The sequence below is a fragment of the Panthera pardus genome, unplaced genomic scaffold (assembly GCF_024362965.1).
Source record: "Panthera pardus isolate Hobbes unplaced genomic scaffold, ASM2436296v1 HiC_scaffold_22, whole genome shotgun sequence".
Taxonomy (NCBI): domain Eukaryota; kingdom Metazoa; phylum Chordata; class Mammalia; order Carnivora; family Felidae; genus Panthera; species Panthera pardus.
Genome location: NW_026526788.1, coordinates 70,659,633 through 70,679,558, shown reverse-complemented (window position 1 = coordinate 70,679,558; position 19,926 = coordinate 70,659,633). Strand labels below are relative to the sequence as shown.

Sequence of the window (19,926 nt, the reverse complement as noted above, 5' to 3'; positions counted from 1 at the left end):
GCACCTGGTAGGGGAATACCAAATTCAGCTAACACCCAAGGAAATTCAACACCAGATCCTCAGGTCACTGGTTACCCTCTAAACTATGCTCTATTTCTTAATAACTTACTTACCAGAAGAGAATAATGGGATGATGTTTTCCATGCTATTTAATCAGTTCCATGCTATTTAATCAGTTTCAAGGAAGTTTGGCACCTGGGAGACATGACCTTGCTATTATTGAATCTGAAAACGACAGGCAGGCTGGAACTACCAGGCCTGCTTTGTAAAGGTTTAGGGTCACACTGTCCCGTACCGTGAAGATCGCCTATGTCAGGAAATAACATTTAGGATAGTTGGCCTTAAAGGCCTTGGTATTATTTACAGTGTTTTTTTTTAAGTTTTTTTTTTTAATATATTTGGGGGGGGGGTGTAGAGAGAGTGGAGAGAGAGAAACCCAAACAGATTCCACGCTGTCAGCACAGAGCCCGACACAGGGCTTGATCTCATGAACCGTGAGATCCTGACCTGAGCTGAAATCAAGAGTCAGTTGCTTAACCAACTGAGCCACTTAGGTGCCCCCATTTATGGTGTTTTTTTAAAATAACATTTGAGTGGGTGATGGGCATTGAGGAGGGCACTTGTTGGGATGAGCCCTGGATGTTGTATAGAAACCAATTTGACAATAAATTATATATATATATATATTTTTTAAGTGAAAAAAGAAAGAAATAAAAAATAAATAGATAACATTTGATCACACTGTTGATGGCTGGGAGCAGGAGGGACAGTGGAAGTAAAGTTTTTGTTAAGAACTTAAATTATCTAGTCTTTCTTTAGCATTAGCAAATTGTAAAATGCGAAGGCCTTAATTTTGTATGATGCACTATTATTTGTATTCTTAGAGAAAGGAAAGGCAGTTGAAAGATGATCCTAAGAGCCAGGGTGGACCTCAGCGGGGGCCTCCCTTGTAACCTGAACAACCAAGGGCTAGGAAAGCTGCAGGACCTGGGGGTTCTACACAGCTTGGAGTTGGACAGACCTGAATTCAGATGACAGATCTATCCCTTGCTAACCAAGTAACCTCGGACAATTTCTTGGTCTTGCTAATGTTTGATTTCCTCACCTGTTAAACTGGGTGTAACACCTACCTCACAGTGCTGCAGGGAGTGTCAGAAGGGATATGGCTTATGGGGTGCTCAGCACAGTGTCTGGAAACAAGTAAATAATGAAATTATAGCTGAAGCACTGAAGTGCATCCATCACTTCTCTTTGGGCGGCCGTAATGGTGCGGGGAATAGAAGGCTCATCAACGTAGAGGTTTTCTGATAGGGTTTCTGATACTAACTCGCCAGACGTTGCGAGAGCACTTGCTGTGCGGAAAGCAAGAGCGATCCTAGAGTTATGGAGATAGCGGTGGGACCGATGTCTTCAAAGGCATGCATAATCCAACATGAAAGAAAAAGAAAAATCTCACCTGCGTCGACTGGTACCAGGTACTCGGTGATCAACATACCTTTGGTTGTTTCATTTTCATAATAATCCTACCTGGCCGCTTTTCTAATGCCAGTTTGTACAGATAAAGAAATGATTCCAGAGGAGAACCCAAGGCCACAGTGTTTGCAAGACCAGCAGGCAGACCTCCGGGTTCTCTTGATGCCAAAGCCCATCTCTTTCCCTTCCGTGTTGCACAGTGGGGTGGGGCAGACAGTCCAGCCATAATAACTAGTGGCAAAATTAAATACGTCTGACAGTGGAAGCACAGAGCCGTGGGAACATCAGGGAGAGGTGAGGTTCAAATGTAGACACTCCCTTGATTAGTTTCAGATTTGCGTTTTGTCGTCAACGTAGTTATTTGCTCTGCCTTCGGTTTGGCAAAATAGCCAAGATAGATGTTATGTTAGTAAGGTGTCTCTTACCACTCATCTTAACCATCTTTTTGCATCATACAGGAATCACTTTTCTAGTTGCCTAAGATTTCTGAAAAAGAAACAACGTAGGTGTTGTGATGGTATTGATCCAAGAGAGTCGAATTTGTATCCTAAGATCGGGGATATTTCCCAGTTCTGACACTTAGCCGTGTGACCTTGGTGCAGCACATCATCTGTCCTCTGAGCCTGTTTAACCAGCATAAAACAAAAAGAATGATGTCGTCTATTTCAAAGGGTCAGAAAAGAATCCAATTAGATATTGTGTGTGAAAGCACACAGCCAAAGAGCCAACCCGGGAGAGTCCCAGGAGCTACGCTAAGGTGAATCACCCAGGTTTTCATTTCTCCTTCTCATGTGGTTCTGGGGAAATTACTTCATCTGTCTGTAGTCTGCTTTCTCTTCTTATACGAGAAGAATGGTACTTCTTCTGAAGACAGAGAAATAATAATTAGATTAGTGAACTACTTTTTTGTAAGCCCTTTGTAAACATTCAAATCTTCAGATAATTGCTAACAATGCAATATTATGTATGCATATCTAGCTTTCTATATATAAAGGCACATTTGATTCTGGAGAAAGAATCCATTCCTTTCAACAACTCTCCAGAAGAATCTGAACTCCCCACCCCCACCCCAAAAGGAACGAAGGCATGTGTCATTGCAGACAGTGAGTAGAACAATTCCTCCTATCTTCCCAGTCAGGTCCCTTGCCCCCCACTCCACTGTTCACTGTTTTCCTTCTTCCCTTCCCTTCCCTTCCCTTCCCTTCCCTTCCCTTCCCTTCCCTTCCCTTCCCTTCCCTTCCCTTCCCTTCCCTTCCCTTCTTTATTTCTATTGGCATGTCTCTTTATCAAGGAATAGTTTACATACCATAAAATTCACTCATTGTAAGTGTGTGGTCTGATTATTTTTATTACACGTATACAGTTGTGCAGCTATCACTATAATGCAATATTAGGACTTTTCAGTCACCCCATCTCGACTGCTCATCTGCAGTCCATCCTACTCCCGTCCTACCCCAATCCCATTTCCAGCAACCACTCACCTACTTTATATTGCCTTCATCTTGCCGTTCCTAGAAACTTCACATAAATGGAACCATACAATCCATAGTCCTTTGGGTCTGGCTCCTTTCATGTCACATAATGTCATTGAGGTTCATCTGTTTGTTGCATAGATCGATAGTTTGTTCCTTTCAATAAGAACAATAGCTTTGCAGTGTTCCATTACTCCACATTTTGTTTGTTCACCAGCTGAGAGCCATTTGGATTGTTTCCAATTTGGGGTTATTAGGAATAACCCTGCTGTGAACTTTTGCACAGAAGCCTTTGTGTGGACCTATGTTATCATTTCTCTTAGTTTAAAACCTAGTGGTATGCTGGGTCGCAAGGTATATTTATGTTCAACCTTTTGAGAAACTTCCAGAAGTTTCCAAACTAGCTGTACCATTTTACATTCGCATCAGCAGTGGATGAGTGTATCACTTTCCCCACATCCTCCTCAGCACTTGGTATGGTCAGTCTTTTTAATTATAGCCATTGTAACCAGTGTGTATGTGCTTATTCAGCATGCATATATCTCTTTTTGTGAAGTGTTTATTTAAATCTTTGCCCATTTTTTTCAGTTGAGTTGCTTGGCCACTTATTTTGCATTGTCATCGTTCTTTGTATATTCTAGATACCAGTCTTTTTTTTAGAAATGCGATTTGCAGCGATGTCTTCCAATCTGTGACTCAGAGGTATAATGATACCTTTTGAAGAGAAAAAGATTTTAATCTTGATGACATTCAGCTTATCAATCTTTTTCTTTTATGAATTATGTTTTTGTAGACTAAGAAATATTAAACCAAGGTCACAAAATTCTTCTTTGATGTTTTTGTCTAGAAGCATTATAGTTTTTTTAGCTTGTATATTTAGGTCTGTGATTCATTTTAAGTTAATTTTTTGTTTATGGTGTGAGGTAGGGTTTGCTTGAATATATAGATCTAATTGTCCCCTCATCATTTTTTGGAAAGACTACGCCTTCCCCATCAAATTGCCTTGGCATTTTATTTAAAATTAATTAACCATGAATATGGCAATTTATTTTGGAATTCTGTCTTCTATTCTGTTGACCTATAAGTCTATCCCAATACCAGTCCATGCTATCTTGATAACTTCTAGCTTTATAGTAACTTTTGAAATCATATAGTTTAAGTCTTCTGACTTTATCTTATTCTTTTAAATTTTTTTTTTTTTTTTACTCTCTTGGGTCCTCTGCATTGCCACATAAATCGTAGGTCAGCTTTTCAATCTCTACAAATAATCCGGCTTGGATTTTGTAGAGATTGCACTGAACCTATAGGTCGATTTAAAGAGACTGGTTATGTCCCGTGGGAATGCACACATTTACAGATAACATGTATCTAGCACTGTTAAATTGTAAAGACTGCTTTAAAGTTTTTACACTTGATTCCCTGGAAGGAGATGAGAAAGCACTAACCATCTCCAAAAAATCCAATATGCATTTACACTGAGATGTTGCCACTTTTTTCATTCTTTACCCCTCATTAAAAGAAGGGAGTTGGTGTTCTTTTATATTTTGAGCAGCTGGTCAAAGGGAACCAGATCATTGGGAGGCGGTGGTGTATTTGTCTCTGCTCTGTTTTGTGCATCTTCACTGGAGTAGATGAGCTGTGACCCCTCCCTCTGACACAGCACACGGTTGCAGCCGCAGTTGGGTGGCTAAGGCCGTCTGGCTGCAGGATGTTCTCATCTGTGCAGGTTGGCTTTGCACAGACTTGTGTAGAACCCTCCGGGCTTTGGGAAAGCTGCCTGGGCAAACTAATTTGTTCACCTTTGCCCAGGATACAAAATTTGGGCCAGGGCACACCCTCATTGTCCTGCCTGTTCGGGGTGCTGCATTATGGGAAACACCCTCCTGGAACAGGTGAGTGTTCAACTTGGAGATCAAGCCAGTCCAGTCACATTGGAAACCTCTCCCATTTCAAGAGAAAAAACCAGCAAACTTAAAGATGGCTGAGTCAGCCCCCACACTGCCCTTCTGCAGGAGTAAAACACGGAACTTGCGTGCTTCTGCCTCTCCCTCCCCACCCGTGCACCTGCCATGTAAGCAATAAATCCTTGTTACACCTTTGGCTTCTTCATCTACCATCAGGTTTAGGGTTTGGGGACCACCCAGACTGGTGTTTCCTGAGTTCTTGATGATTTGTATACTCATTTCAGTGCTTATAAAAAAAAAAAAAAAAAAAAAAAAAAAAAAAAAGAAGGTGATTTCTTAAATCCCCTGCCTTAAAACCATTGAACCCATTTTTAAAAGAATCTTGGGTGTTGCTTATGCACAGTGCCATTAGAAAACTCCTGATCTAGGCCAACATACTTACCTCACGTGTTTATATGTCCTTCATCTAAAGTCACTGTCAATCAGAGCTGTATTTGCAAGAGTCTTGGGGACAGAAAAGCAATTTGTTTATTCCTTTGGGTATTCTAAGCAAATCATCTGTAAATCAAGTTAGATCTTTAAGAAGAAACGGCAACCTAGACCTTGATAGTTTAACTTCCCCATAGGGAAATGACTATATTTCCACACCACTGGTTTTTCTCAGGGGTCTATATAAGAAACTACCTGAATGTTTCCAACCATCGGCAAAATTAGTGTGGAAGATGATTTTCCATTCCAGAGCCAGGGTCCTCCATAAGAATTTTCTTGGTGCTTTTAGAGGGGAGGCCTGGACACAAAGCCGAGCTCTACTTTAGGGACTTTGAGTGTTGGACATTGTCCACTTTGAGCGTTAGTTTCTTTGCTTACCGGTATAAGACAATAAAATAACACCTACATCACGGGAGTGTAGTGAGACCAGTCACTTAAAGTCCTTGATGCAATGCCTTGCACAGAGTAAGACCCTATGGCAGTTCAGCCTACAATGACTGTTCGTTTATTTAGAATAGGAAACCTCACCTCTCTAGTCACAGTTGTATGTGGCCATTTTTTTCACACAGTGAGACTTTTGTGGCTCATTTTCCCTTTTGTCTTCATCTAGTGAGAAACTCAGATCACAGTAGGTTTGTCTGAGTGTGGAGCCTTGATATTTTCTTTTCCTCTAAGGTTTTTGTCCAGTTGTTCACAGATCATGACCTTCTCCGATAAGAATCTGCAAGTCCTTTTTGGAAGAAGGTAGGGCATAAGTTATAAATGGCTGAAGGTTGACTTCAAGAGCCATCATTCACATCGCCTAGGCTCGTGTCGGGAGTAGGGCACTCTGAGGGAAAGAGGGTAAAGAAAAACTAAAAAGGACAGTTGGTCATCCAGGAGCTAAGCAGATTATCAGGCAAGCAGATTATCTGTCCAAGGATGGGTTCTGTAATTACAGTTCTCTTTCGCCACTCCCAGAGGGCTGTTACAGTCAGCACAGGGCGTAGGGCATCCAGAAATCCTCCTGGGTATAAGGCACTATGGAGTCATTGCTTAAACTCCATTCCCTACCATCAAGAATTTCCTCTCTCTACCCAAATCGCTTTTCTGTTAACACTGTTGTGTGAGCTCGTAGAGCTATGGGGTTTCACACAGAATCACAGAATTTTATGGCTGCATGGGACTTGAAATTGTTCAGTTCAACCCTTCACTTTTTACAGATGAGGGGCCTGGGGCTTGGAGAGGGTATGTAGTGGCATCATTGAGGTCTTGTGGGTAACACATTAAAGAATGACACCCATTCTCTTGATTCCAAACATGGTAACCCTTTCCCAGGGGACCCCCTCATCCACAAGGAGTTCAGAACTATCTGCTCTGCTAGACGATGGATTTTATCAAAAGCGTGGTGCCTTAAGCTAAATCCTGCCTTATAGTAGATAGTATTACTCCAGATGGTATTCTAGTCTGTATGCTAAAGTTCCTACTCCAATTCAGAGATTAACCAAATAGTAATAATTACCACAGAAATCTGACATAATCAGCACTATGAAAGGCAAAGGAGTTTTTTGCACTTTGAATGTGCAGGCAGGTGCTTTATAAAACTCAGCTACATAAGCAAGTTGTCTATTTTCTAGAGAGTTTAATGCCAGCCAGAATGTAGATGCTTAACATGTGCACTTTGAATATGTGAAAAAGAAGAAAATAGGTTATAAGTTTTTTTACACAGCGGGATACACAGACGGGCGGAGAACAGTGATTGCAGAGCTCTGGTGAGCCCCACGGCACATCTGGTCCCACAGGCTCAGGCACAGCTAGAGTTGCAGGGTGTGCGCTTGGGGCCAGGTACCTGGTTAACTGTCACTTAGGAAGTCACCTGTCATAACAAAGCCCACACTGTGCTGTAAAACTTGATGATCAATAGCCGCCTCTCCACAATGAATCGTACGTTTACTATCTGTTCTAACGTAGGCACTATATACCCTTCCATTTTACTCATGATCCGATATACTTTTCCTTCTTCTACAAACGACTGCAGTGTAAACGATTTTGATTCAACTGTGTCCGTTTGGGGAGTTAGTTTGCATATGAGCCCGCGTCTTTGTTCAGCTCTGATCCTTTTCCTGGCCCTGTGCGCAGGGCTTGACTGTGAACCGTCATGGTGCCGGTATAAGAAGAAATGAAAGAGAAGAGGTGGCTCACACATGCAAAGCAGAGGCTCCCTTGGCCTTGAGCCTCTGGCCCCGTGGTCCCCTAGGATGCACTGCTACAAAAACAGACTTTTAAATGGCTGTGAAATGGCCCTTGAGTCTGGCCGACCGCATTACTTGACATGTTCAGCATTGGGAGACGAAGCAGGTACATGAGTCAAGACCAGTGTCCCTGGCATTACGATAGTATTGTTTCTTAGCAGTGCTTTCTGCCAATAATTCATAGACCACAGCCTGGCACATGGGGCCTTGGCATATCTTCCATCCACCTTGTGTGACAGCTCAGGTGGCACCATTACTCTTCTGTGCTTGTCCTTGGGCAAGAACAGGCACCGAGAAGGCCTTTTACCAGCATCCCAAACTGCACTAAGAAGCCTTTTTGTGAATGGCCCTGAGACCACCTCTGTGCTGAGGATTACTGCTGTTGTTTCTGTGATTTATTATGATAGCGTGCCACACCATTTTCAAAATACTACATCATCGCTCACCCTCGCAACGTCACTCCGAGGTAGTTCTAGCAGTGTGGTGCTGTATGGTTAGAGAGGCTGCAACCTTCACAAGACCCCACAGTGCCAAAACTGGATTTGAATCCAGTCCCACCTACCCCAGCGTCTCCACACTTTCAACTAGGGCTTTATGCGTCTACATTATAGGCATTCCTTTTCTGCATGATTTTTTCCCTTGGTAACGTTAGTTTTGAACTCTTTCCATGTAAGTTTATTTCATTCTTTTAATGGCTATGTAGGATTGAATGTTTTGTCTGACTACTTTCTGATTTAGGTTGCTTTCTGTTTCTTTGTTCTTTCCTGTTGTAAATAATACTGAAGACCGTCGATACAAACACCTTTAAGCACAGGTATGAGAATTTCTGTAGGATGGCTTCCTAGAAATGGAATTGTGTGTCAGAGAGTTTGTGCATATTAAATGTTAATAAATATTGCCAGAGTTTCCTTCCAAAAAGAATTTTGCTCACCGACAGTGTGTGAGAAGCCTATTTCCTGACATTAGTCTTTTTGTCATTGCCAGTTTGGTGAAGAAAAATATATTTTTTTTCTAAATTGTGTTTCCCTGATCCCTGGTGGAGCTGAGCTAATTTTTATTTGAGGGGTCATCTACATGTCTTCTGGAAATTGCCTTTTGCCCTTATTGCCACTTAATTTTATTAGAGACACTATTTATATATTACGGGTAATAAGCTTGTATCTGAAATGTGTGCCAAGTATTTTTTCCCTGTTACTTCTCTTTTAACTTTATGTCTAGACATTTTCCTGTGTGTGCACTGTCATTATTTGTGTTTATTGTGTTTCTAGATTTTGCCTTGTTCAGGAAGGCATTCCTACCCCAAGTTTCCTAAATTATCTCCTATATATCCTTCTAAGATTTCTACATTTTTGTTTCTGTTTAGCTCTGTAACTCTCTAGAATTCTTTTTTGGATAAGTTATGAGTCAGGAATCTAGATTTACCTTTCTTTACATGGAGAGTCCATTGTTCTCACCATTGATGGAATAATCCATTCTGTAACTCATTGGAAATGCCACCATAATCACAGACTAAATTCTCTTGTGTATAGTGTGCAATGGGTTCCTGTGACTTATCTGTTTCACCAATTTATTTTATATTCCTGTACCAACATTGAAGCACTTTAATTATTTGCGCCTTTAGAATACTTTTCATGGGGCACCTGGGTGGCTCCGTCAGTTAAGCATCCGACTTTAGCTCAGGTTTCAACTCACGGTCTATGAGTTTGAGCCCAGTGTTGGGCTCTGTGCTGACAGCTCAGAGCCTGGAGCCTACCTTGGATTCTGTGTCTCCCTCTCTCTCTGCCCGGCCCCCTCTCAAAAATAAAAAAACATTAAAAAAAATTTTTTTAAGAATAACTTTTTGTGTCAGGAAGGGAAAATCTTTATTGATTCTCTGTCTTTCAAAAAATGTCTGTATATTTGTGTATTTTTTTTCCATATGAACTTACAGAATCAGCTTGTCTATAGACAAAACCCCTGTGATCATTTTAATTGGGAATGCATTGCAATAATAGATTTATTTTAGATAATTTTAGATAAATTGACATCTTTAAATATTTAGTTTTCTCATCCAGAAATATTGCATGTTTTTTCGCCTTTTATGTCCGTCAACTAGGTTCTACCATTTTCTTTATATCAGTCTCACGTTGAAGGCTTTGTTTGTTGTGATTTAGAAACGGAGTCCCATTTTCCCATTATGCTGACCGAATTTGTATTGCTAGTCAGTAGGAAAGCTATTGGGTTTTCTGTGTTAATTTTTAATCTAGCTCTTGGAACTCTTTCATTAGTAATCTTTATACGTCTCTTATCACGTTGGCTAGGACTAGACCAAGGTAGAAAACCTTTGGTGAAAGTGTAAGTCATTGTCTTGGTGTTATCTTTGTTGAGAATCCACCTAATGTTGTACCACTAAATAGGATAGATACACCATATCAGTTTGGAGAACTTTCTTCCCACTCCCAGCTTACTGAGGAGTGTGCTTTTCGCTGGAGACCACCCAAGATTCCTGTCAAGGTGCCTTCTTTCACTCACATTTGACCCTGGATGGTCTAAGGGAAGGAGCTACTTTGTGTGACATTTCCTATGCTTCCTTCATCCCCTGAGGGAAAAATAAATAAGTAAGTAAGTAAGTAAGTGTGAACCAAAACAAGAATGCCTCTTCTAGAATTTTCTGACTGGGCACTATTGGCCAGATTTCATTCCTGGCTTCTATTTTGAAATAACTTCCTTTTTTTTTTCCACTTGATTGTCTTAAGCAACCAACCAGCATCTCACGCTCTGGTTGCTAAGTGGCTTTTGCAGTTTCTACTGGAGGGTGTGAGAAAGGAATCACTACCTGACCTCTGGTTTCCTGTTGAGATTTCATGCAGGCGCAGGGTGCAGCCACTTCTGACTCTGTGCTCTCAGCCCTGCCTTGCATGTGGCCCATGCGAAAGAAGTGTTGCACGGTTGGTTGAGAAAATGGTTTCATCGCAGAGTACCTTTGGTGACTTTTAAGTGGTAAGGATTTTTTGCTAAGTGATAAAAAAGATTCCATTTTGCCAGGCATGCATTTGGAGCGTGACTCTAATGTGACTTGGCACCTGTCTGGAGAATTGTCCCTGTGTCCAGTGACATTTTGCTTTGGGGAAGTCAACACCTGCTGTGCTGGCATCTGTCATATTTAGGAATGTGAAAAGCTCATGAATAATGCAGGGCCAACCTCAGTAAAGTGCCTTCTTCAGAAAACACTTAATGTACGACTTTGATAAAAGATCGTTATAAGCAACACAGAAGAGACTTTGGGGTCCTTCCGAGGTAAAAGTTGTGGATGATGCCTCTTACCATGGTTTTTCTCCTCTTGATGCAAGCTAGATTTTATTATTTTTAGACAGTTTAGCTAAGGAAGCAAAAAACCTGCTAAATATGAGAATCCTGTCTTTTTATTTCTTTAATACAAACCAGTATTAGTCTTCGCATCCATTTGGGTGTTGTTTTGTGGGGGTAGGGTTTTTTGGAGATGGAGTGGGCTTATCACAGGCACATGGTGAGTCACTGGCAACCATCCATGAGTACCCAGGCCAGGGGACAAACGGGCTCCAGAAACCCCGAGAAGCAAAGCTGCCCCATCATCCAGGCACAAGTAGCTGGTCTGTGAGCCCCTTCCCGTTCTAATGGGGCGGCCTCAGCTTCCAGGGCTGTTGATGTAGGAGGCGTTGGTCAACTGGGCACTTACTTTTCCCGCCTCAGCTGTTTCTTTTTTTCCTCCAAATCCCCGAATCCAGAAAAGAGGCTGAGAGCTGTGATAAGGTATAAACTAAGAACCCCTACCTCTTCTCTTGCAGGCAGGTGACAAACATTACCACCCCAGCTGTGCACGATGCAGCAGGTGCAACCAGATGTTCACAGAAGGAGAGGAAATGTATCTTCAAGGTAAGATGGGCTCGAGAAGCCAGTAAGTTCTCCCCACCGGAGGAAAGAAAACCTTGCTCTGTCTGCTCGTTTTCAGAGAAGGAGGCCTTTCGTTAGCCGCAAGGCTCCCCAGATCCAAAATGAACGTGGCCAAAAGTTACCTCAGCAATTAGTATTCATCAGCCAAGCAGTGGGCATGCTGGCAGTGAGCCCCTGAGTCTGTTAAACAAAGGAATGTGATGCTTCTGGAATGAACAAATAGGACTTGATGTTTGGTGCCGTGGAGGTGAGGCAAGGATGAAAATCAGCGACACCTCCTTCCAGCCCTCCCCCCCAGGAATAGGCTTGGGAAAAAAGGCAAAAAGAAAGCATTTCTGGATGCTACTTGGTCTTTGCTTCTTTCACTGTCCTGCGAGAAGGATTTTATTTTTTTTGCAAGCTCCAGGCGGCTCTTTCTTTTTCTTTTTAATTTTTTTTAACGTTTATTTATTTTTGAGACAGAGAGAGACACAGCATGAACGGGGGAGGGGCAGAGAGAGAGGGAGACACAGAATCGGAAGCAGGCTCCAGGCTCTGAGCCATCAGCCCAGAGCCCGACGCGGGGCTCGAACTCGTGGACCACGAGATCGTGACCTGAGCCAAAGTCGGCCGCTCAACTGACTGAGCCACCCAGGCGCCCCTCCAGGCGGCTCTTTCTTATGCACGCTTTCAGGAAGAAGAAAACCCTAATATTTGGTGAATTGCATCACAGAAGTATTTCATCCCATTAAGATAGCATAGCTCTCATCCTGAAAGAAAGAGAGACGGCAAAAGAAGGAGAGAGAACATACCCAGAGTCCCTGAAAGAGAAACGGAGAGATTTCTGGTGGCGAAGAAATATGTATTACCAGAGGGCCATTAGATGTTTTTTTTCATCGAAAATCATTTTGAGAAACATTGCCAGTGTTCAACCATGACTAGTTTTTATCTCCCCTAAAATGCTGAAACTTCTCAGAGAGAAGCTTAGGGAAGGATTCTCTTCCAGTCAAACGGCACCATCTGCACAAACATTTTTCTATTTTTAGCTGGAAAAAGAGCCATTAAATAGACAAGGGCTTATCAGTAAAATTAGCAAGAACCATGAGAGCTGGTACTCATTCGGTTTGGTAATTACTGGGTCTCATCTGCCTTCACATTCATTTCTTTGTTTCTCTGCACGTAACATTATGTGTATTTTTAATGAATGGTTTGCTTTGCTCTCTGTCTTGTTCTTATACAACTAAGAAAAGTCTACAGAAAAGATTCTTGAGTATTAAAGCAAAGCCTTAGCTACCGTCCTCTAAAAAGTGCTCACGGTAGGAGAACTGGACAACCCAAACATCCCTTCGTTTTAATGATCACTCTGGAAAATCTTGATTTAAGAAGCCACTGAATTTTAAAGGGCCCGATGAAGGCAAGTGACAAGCTCTCAAATCCCTGGTCTCATGTGGACTTTATATGACACATTTCCCCGGGGGCAGGCTGTGAATCTGTGTAGCAATAGGCAGGTGTCGCTTTGCATTTTCAGCATGGAGCAGATTTATTCTCCATTTGGTGTCCAGGCTTTGTTTTAGATTTTAGTGTGTCGATTGCAGCCTGCAAAAACAAAGACACCGAGTGGGTGTCAACCCCGTGTCCGCGAGACACTGAAGACTGAAAGGCTCTGGGCACAGCTCTGCACGTGCACATGGTTCTGGAACCTGAATAGGGAGTGGGTTCAAGCTGTGCACAAATACAGCACGTTCGTGCTACAAATAAACAACTACCCGTCCAGATGGGCTGTGTTCAGAACTCCAGCGGTCGTCCTGAACATCTTCTGGAGCTGGGCTCTGGCGCTCTTTGCCTGCCCTCTCGACGCATCCTTGGCGAATGAGTAGTTCGTCTTCCTCAGTATCTCATACTCTCCCTGAGTCACGTTCCTTGTGTGTCTGACCCCTGGAGAACAATGTGACGCTGTGTGCAAACCCAGTGTTCTGGCCAACAACTCCCGCTTGGTAGAACCTTCACAGCGAATGCTGTCCATGAGCCCACCCCTGCCCCTTAGCTCTCCACACTGGGCGGCTTTCCTGCGCTTTGTGGCCAGCCTCTGAGTAAATGTTAATGCTGACGGGACTATGAATCTGGCTTGTTTCGTTTTCTTCTTTTTATTTTATTTTATTTTAGTGTTTATTTTTTGGCTCTGGGTAAATAAAGCAAGATAGAAATGATTGTTAAAGAGGGATTAAAGTAGTCCTCTGATAATAAAGGGTATTATCCTTGTCATTAATATTATTTTAGCTATTTTAGCTCAGTGGTATAAAATGACTCAAGAGGTACTTTAGTGACTTCGAGGACACACAGTTTGTTGCTTGAAGAGAGAAAGATTTAACGGTGAAATGTGGGAAGTCTAATATTCATACCAAGACTGAACAGATTCGTATCATTTACTCGCTGCTGTCACCTTAGTAACTTTATTTGCTCAAGTCTTTTTATTTATTTTTTTTAATTTTTTTTTTTTACATTTTATTTATTTTTGAGAAACAGAGTGAGACAAAGTGTGAGTGGGAGAGGGGCGGAGAGCGAAGGAGACAGACTCTGAAGCAGGCTCCAGGCTCTGAGCAAGCAGTCAGCACAGAGCCTGATGCGGGGCTTGAACCCACAAACTGTGAGATCGTGACCTGAGCCGAAGTTGGACGCTCAACCGACTGAGCCACCCAGGCACCCCTGCTCAAGTCTTTTTAAGTGCTCCTTCATATCTGCCTGTAGCCTTGTGTAAACACAGGATTTAATACAGGTCTTTGCCACAACCAGATAAATGACATATATATCTAGGTATACAAAATCATGTAGGCGGGCGTGGATTCTTACTAGAGTTTTCTATTGGATATAAGTGTTTTGCTTAGTTCTGTGATACTCGTACCATCCATGGAAGAGCTTCGTACCCTGGGAACATGAGGCATTGACACCGAAACAGAAAATGACAGGTAGTATTTCCACTCATTTCAGAGCGAAGGCTTTTTTTGGTTAGTTAAAGGGTTAAAAGTTAAAGGAAACTTCTGCATTTGTACCATAACTTTCAACCTTTCTACTAGTTGGCTTGATTTTCCCTATCTTTGTAGATGACTATGTATAATTGGATCAACAAAAAATTCAGTGAGTTTTGCTTCTGGATATGGTTTGACTTTATTCCCCTCTAAATTGCTCGGTTGTTTGGATGTTCTAGAAGCATGGCTTATTACTTAGACTTAAATTCAACACAGCTTATAGTAAGCACACAGACATGACTTTTATTTATTTATTTTTTAATTTTTTTTTCTAACGTTTATTTATTTTTGAGACAGAGAGAGACAGAGCATGAACGGGGGAGGGTCAGAGAGAGAGGGAGACACAGAATCTGAAACAGGCTCCAGGCTCTGAGCAGTCAGCACAGAGCCCGACGCGGGGCTCGAACTCACATACTGCGAGATCGTGACCTGAGCCGAAGTCGGACGCTTAACCGACTGAGCCACCCAGACGCCCCCAGACATGACTTTTAAAGGATAATAGTATGGCCCAAAACAAGAACAGCACTCAGTCAAGAACTAAACATCTCTTACATCAAAACACTTGTGCCCAGGTAGTGGTCTCTGTGGTCTAGAATTCTGACCTTTATAGAGCAAGCTCAGACTGGATGAGGAAAACTCACCTGGAGGTTGGAGTTGTCATAATTCACTTGGGCACAGGGTTTTAACACTCCCCTGTGTTAGGGAGAGAAGGATCTGAACCATTCTCTGAAGTTCTATCTAATAGGACTATGGCTTCTTTCCATTTCCCTTAACTCTTTGCGGGGCACTGTGTCTTTCCAGGTTCCACCGTTTGGCATCCCGACTGTAAGCAATCTACCAAGACGGAGGAAAAGCTGCGGGTAAGGAGACAATTAGAGCTGTAATGCCAGCTGCATTTATTGGCCGTCTGTGTCACAGTCACTAGTTTTCAGGGCTGGAATTTGGGGGGAAATTACTTTCTCATGATTTTTTTTTTCTCTCATTAACAAACCAAGCTGAAAGACCATTTAGCCAGAGAAGGAAGTTCCCTTCCCTCCTTTGTTAAATCGATTGTGGTTTTTATTCCAAACGCTCGTGTTGGAGAAAGTAAGCCTAGCCTCACTAGTCCGGTTCGTAGGAAAGCATTCAAGGGAAAAATCAAACCATACGCACGTGAAAAAATGATTCATCCAGTTCTAGGCCCAACATCTGGTGACCTCACCAGACTTTTTTGTACTTCGGTCCATAATGTACCACCTCAACCCAAATTCTGCATCCGTGCCTAGCTCCTGGTGCATTTTACTGACCTCTTAAATCCAAATTCACCGAAGGGCCTCTGTCTCCAGAAGCTGACGGCTTGTCGGATAAAACCTTTGGGGAAATAATGATGAGCCCAGAAGGGTCAGTGTGAATAAGCATCCTGGATGGTCTTGTAACTTAACTCTTAGGGGACATCAGAATGGTTTAGTAACTATCCCTGAACACCAAGCACACGGGCAAAAGGGTAGACCCTCTTCATCTCTCCCTTCTAGAACCTTTTCCCCGGCCTTGCTCAAGCCTGACAACACCTCTAGGTGACACTATTTTATCTGCTTCAGAAGCAAAGAGCTGTGCACACGTGTAAGGCATCATCATTGTCTGTAGCCTGTTCGGAGGCCCCTAGTTTTTCCCCTGGACTGTGAAATATTTCCTGAGTAATAATCACACTGGATCCCAGTCCACGGCCTCCTGGTTTGGCCAACCCTTGGAAAAACTAGTTTCTGCTACACTTGGCATCTCAGGGAAAATAATGGTCTGAATTGCTTTTGGAAGCCAAACTCTAGCGTGTGGTGTCACGTCTTCTCGAATTGCCATTAGTAGGCATCAGCAGCTGTGCATTGTAATCCCATCAGCATCATACCTTTATGGAGGAGAACAAAAAAAAAAAAAACCAAAAAAAAAAAAAACCCCACCTTTTCTCAGAATAACTGAGTAAAAACCAGACAAACTGAAAAGGAATTTGTCCACCAATACCAGGATGGCTTTGGTCTCTGTTTCTACAAAACAACTCCAGCTTGAACACGTGCGTGTAACCCTCAAGTGCATCCACCAGGCTGATGCCCGCTGGAATGGTCACCCATGTTGGGCACCAGAGTCTGCGAGTTTGGAGGAACCATGGGTGCTTTGGAAATGGGTTATCTTTATAAAATCCTGGACCGTGAAAGATAGTTATTGTCACTTTTATCATAAGAATGTAAAATTCATAGCATAGCTTGGGGCTGCTGCCCAGAAACCACCCAAGTAGCTAGTGACTTTATACTATCTCTGCAGTGTTATTTTCAGTTTTTTGAATAATCATTTTCACTTCATCCCTGATGAACTCTTTTGGGACATGAGGAGGAGAATGTCAATGAGACCAGAGTACATGGAATGTGTGTCTTTTCTCTGTAAGGATTGCTTGAGTTTGCAGATAGTGTTGCTAAAATAATATTTAAAAAAAAAAAAGAAAGAAAAAGAAAAAAACACTCTTGATTGCATCTTGATAGAACTCTCTGTATAAGCTTATGAAAACAACTAGTGAAATATTTCTACTCGTTCTGGCCAAGAAGAGCTATTAGTTTTTCTTCCTTTAGTAAAGTTTTCCAGAAAATTCCAAAACGTTTCTCCTAAAGCCAACATTCAACCACTTGGGCGGTCAGGCCAGCCCTCAGCTCGCTCACCTTTGGGAAGCTCAGTAGTGCGAAGGATGGAGCATTCCAGAGGGGAGGAGGTCCCTGTGTGCCCGGAGTGGGGCACTTGCTGACTGATGCTCTTGGGGCTGAAAGAGGAATCAGTTTTTGAATAAGGGAGTAAACGTTGTGCTCTCTTAAGGGTGTGTCTACAAATCACAGACCTTGAGCCAAGATCTCCAAGCCTTTCACAGGGTGTCACATCAGTGCAGTTACCATAGCAAAATGAAAATGTTTTAAGACTCTTTCTGCCACCCCACTGAGTAATCCACATTCTTGGTATTTAAGAACTCACAGGGCGTTTGTAATGACAGATTCTAAAAGACATCTGTCAATGGCTCCACTGGTTCCTTACTCTTCATATATAAAAATGTCTCAGCCAAAATAAATGGAAAGAAATCATGGGAAGTTAGAATGTGGGTAAATAAACTGTAACTTGAAGGCCAGTTAATATGCTTTTAAACATGGGCCCCCCCAACACACACACATACACACACACACACACACACACACACACACCCCAACTCTAAAGTGATGCCACTTGATGTTTATCATCAAATATGTTTTCCCAAAGGTTTTGTGTTGTGTTGTTTTTTGTGCAGTGTTTCTAAATGGAGGATATTTCTTTGCTCATTCTTTCCTTTTCTCATGTTTTGTGGCAGCCGCCAAACATTCATCGTTCTTCATCCGATTTCTTTTATCCCAAAAGTCTGGTTCGACGCACAGGACGGTCTCCGTCTCTGCAGGTTGGCACTGTGTCTAAGGCTGAGGCTTAGAGCCGCTGTCCTGGCCCCAGGCTTCTGTGGCTTGCCGTCCTCGTGCTGCTCGTCCCGCATAACTTCTCCGGCTCCTGCAGAGGCAGATGCTTTTTCTCACCCCACAGAGTGCATCTCACATTCCGATTCTGGCTGTTTTCTTCTCTCATTATTGTTTTCATTTAGAGTACTGGCTAAAGCGTCACCTTCGTTAAAGCGAGCACATTAGAAGCTCCCCTTTGGGTCCCGGGTTCACACATTTGTTCGTTGAACAAATGTTTGCCAGGCACCCAGGTATAGTTAGTGCTGGGCTGGATGCTGGTGAATAGCAGGGAAGACAGATACGTCCTTATAAAATGGTATAGAAGCACATCACCTAGACCAAGGAATGTCAGGTGAGAGAAAGGGTCCCAAGGGGCACTCCCTGGGAACAGTGGTCCTTGAGTTGAATTTTGGAGCCTGGATGGACATGATGAGAAAGGTGGGGCTGCTGAGGGGGATCGCAGAAGCATGGAACTAGGGGAACACAATGCCTGCGTAGGGAGTGGTTCATCTCAAGAAAGCAGCAGGGAAGTGGAGAAAGGAAACAAGAGACCAGGCACCTACTCTGCAGAGGCCAAAGGGTTTAAATGTACTCTATTTGCTCTCCCTAAGAATCCCTGGGAAGTAGCTATCCTCACTCCCATTTTACAGATGGAGAGACTGAGACCGATCACAGGTACTTTCCCCAGAGTTACACCACTGGTCAGGGGTAGAGCTGAGATTGGAAGCCGGGTCTCTGAGCCCATAACTCATGCTCTTTCCAGCACACCACCGGGCATCAGAGAGGAAGTCAGGAAGGCAGAAGGAGAGGAGCATTACACACGGACTAAGTCCGCTGGGGGTAGGAAGGAGAGCAGCATGCCCCGCAGGACGACGCAGAAGCAAGGCGAGAGCTCAGCCAGCCCTCCAGATGAGCAGTGAGGCAGGAGACTGTGCTTCCTGCACACACACACAATATCTTCCTTGGGGGTCTTGAGAACCCACTGAAAGCTGTGAAATTATAATAACTTTCCACAATCCTCTCTCTGCCCGGATGAAACCCAGTCTTTAGCTCTGCTAACAGTTCAAGGTTACACTAGAGCATTTTAGCCTGGGCTCCGTGTATGCCTGCCAGAACGGCACTAAGGCTGAGAGGTGTTGCTCAGTCTACTTTTATTAAAAGTTTACCTTCTTTTATTAAATGGTTTGGAAGATAGTTAGAAGTATATATTTTTAGAGTGGAAAGAAACCTAATTTAGACATCAACCCCCTCAGTTTCCTCATCTATAGAAGGAGGTCAGCCCAAGGCTCCCTGGGCATCAGCGGGCAAGATTTAACTGCAGATTCCAGGCCTCGGCTATGTGGTGTTGGCCCATGATACCGGGTTGCCTCCAACTTGCATTTGTCACGTGATCTTCATTCTGTCTTAAAGCTTCAGCTCCAGCAGCAGGGTTTTCACACGTAATGAAGTTATGGTCTCATGAATCTAGCACAACAGCCAAAGATTGCCCCCACTGCAAATAGTACCTCTGTTTGGCAGGAAGTTGCTTTTTCAACAGTTTTGGGGTCTCTTTCCCAAAAGTATACGTTATAACTCAAATAGGATTCTATCTTGTTAGCCGAAGGCTATAGCCAAATGATGCATTTTCACGACTTGAACAAAAATACCATCATCAAGTGTGAAATTCTTGGTTTGCTCCAGACCCTTAAATTTTAAAGATGGGGCGCATCGTAAGCAGTGGTGAGTTAGAGGAGAGAGAGAGAGCTCTGTTTTTAATAACCACTCTCTTCCTATCCTGTTCAAAAGGGACATCTGATTCCCATTATCCAGCCATAAATCTCAATGAAGTCAGCTTGAGCTCCATCACAGAAAGTTGTAAACAGCTTGGGACCTGGCAAAGAAATAGGCCATTTGACAAGGTCTCCCTTCACCCATTGGCCACTGAGGAACAGCTCACCAGCACTTTGAAGAAGCCTGGAAAC

General features: G+C 42.9%; 1 protein-coding gene across 30 annotated transcripts in view; it reads left to right on the top strand.

Moving 5' to 3' along the window:
- The window catches only part of ABLIM1 (actin binding LIM protein 1), a 293,132-nt gene that overhangs the window by 229,842 nt on the left and 43,364 nt on the right, over positions 1–19,926 (top strand). For 19 of the 30 annotated variants that reach the window (XR_008424948.1, XR_008424944.1, XR_008424959.1 and 16 more), the window contains exons 7-9: positions 11,373–11,460; positions 15,282–15,340; positions 17,830–17,913. Coding sequence is in view for 4 of the 30 variants with exons in the window: in XM_053909940.1 (XP_053765915.1) it covers positions 11,373–11,460; positions 15,282–15,340; positions 17,830–17,913 (231 nt within the window). In the remaining 26 variants the exon portion in view is untranslated. The remainder of the gene's footprint in view (positions 1–11,372; positions 11,461–15,281; positions 15,341–17,829; positions 17,914–19,926) is intronic. The other 11 variants (XR_008424938.1, XR_008424940.1, XR_008424953.1 and 8 more) reach the window with 1 other exon arrangement.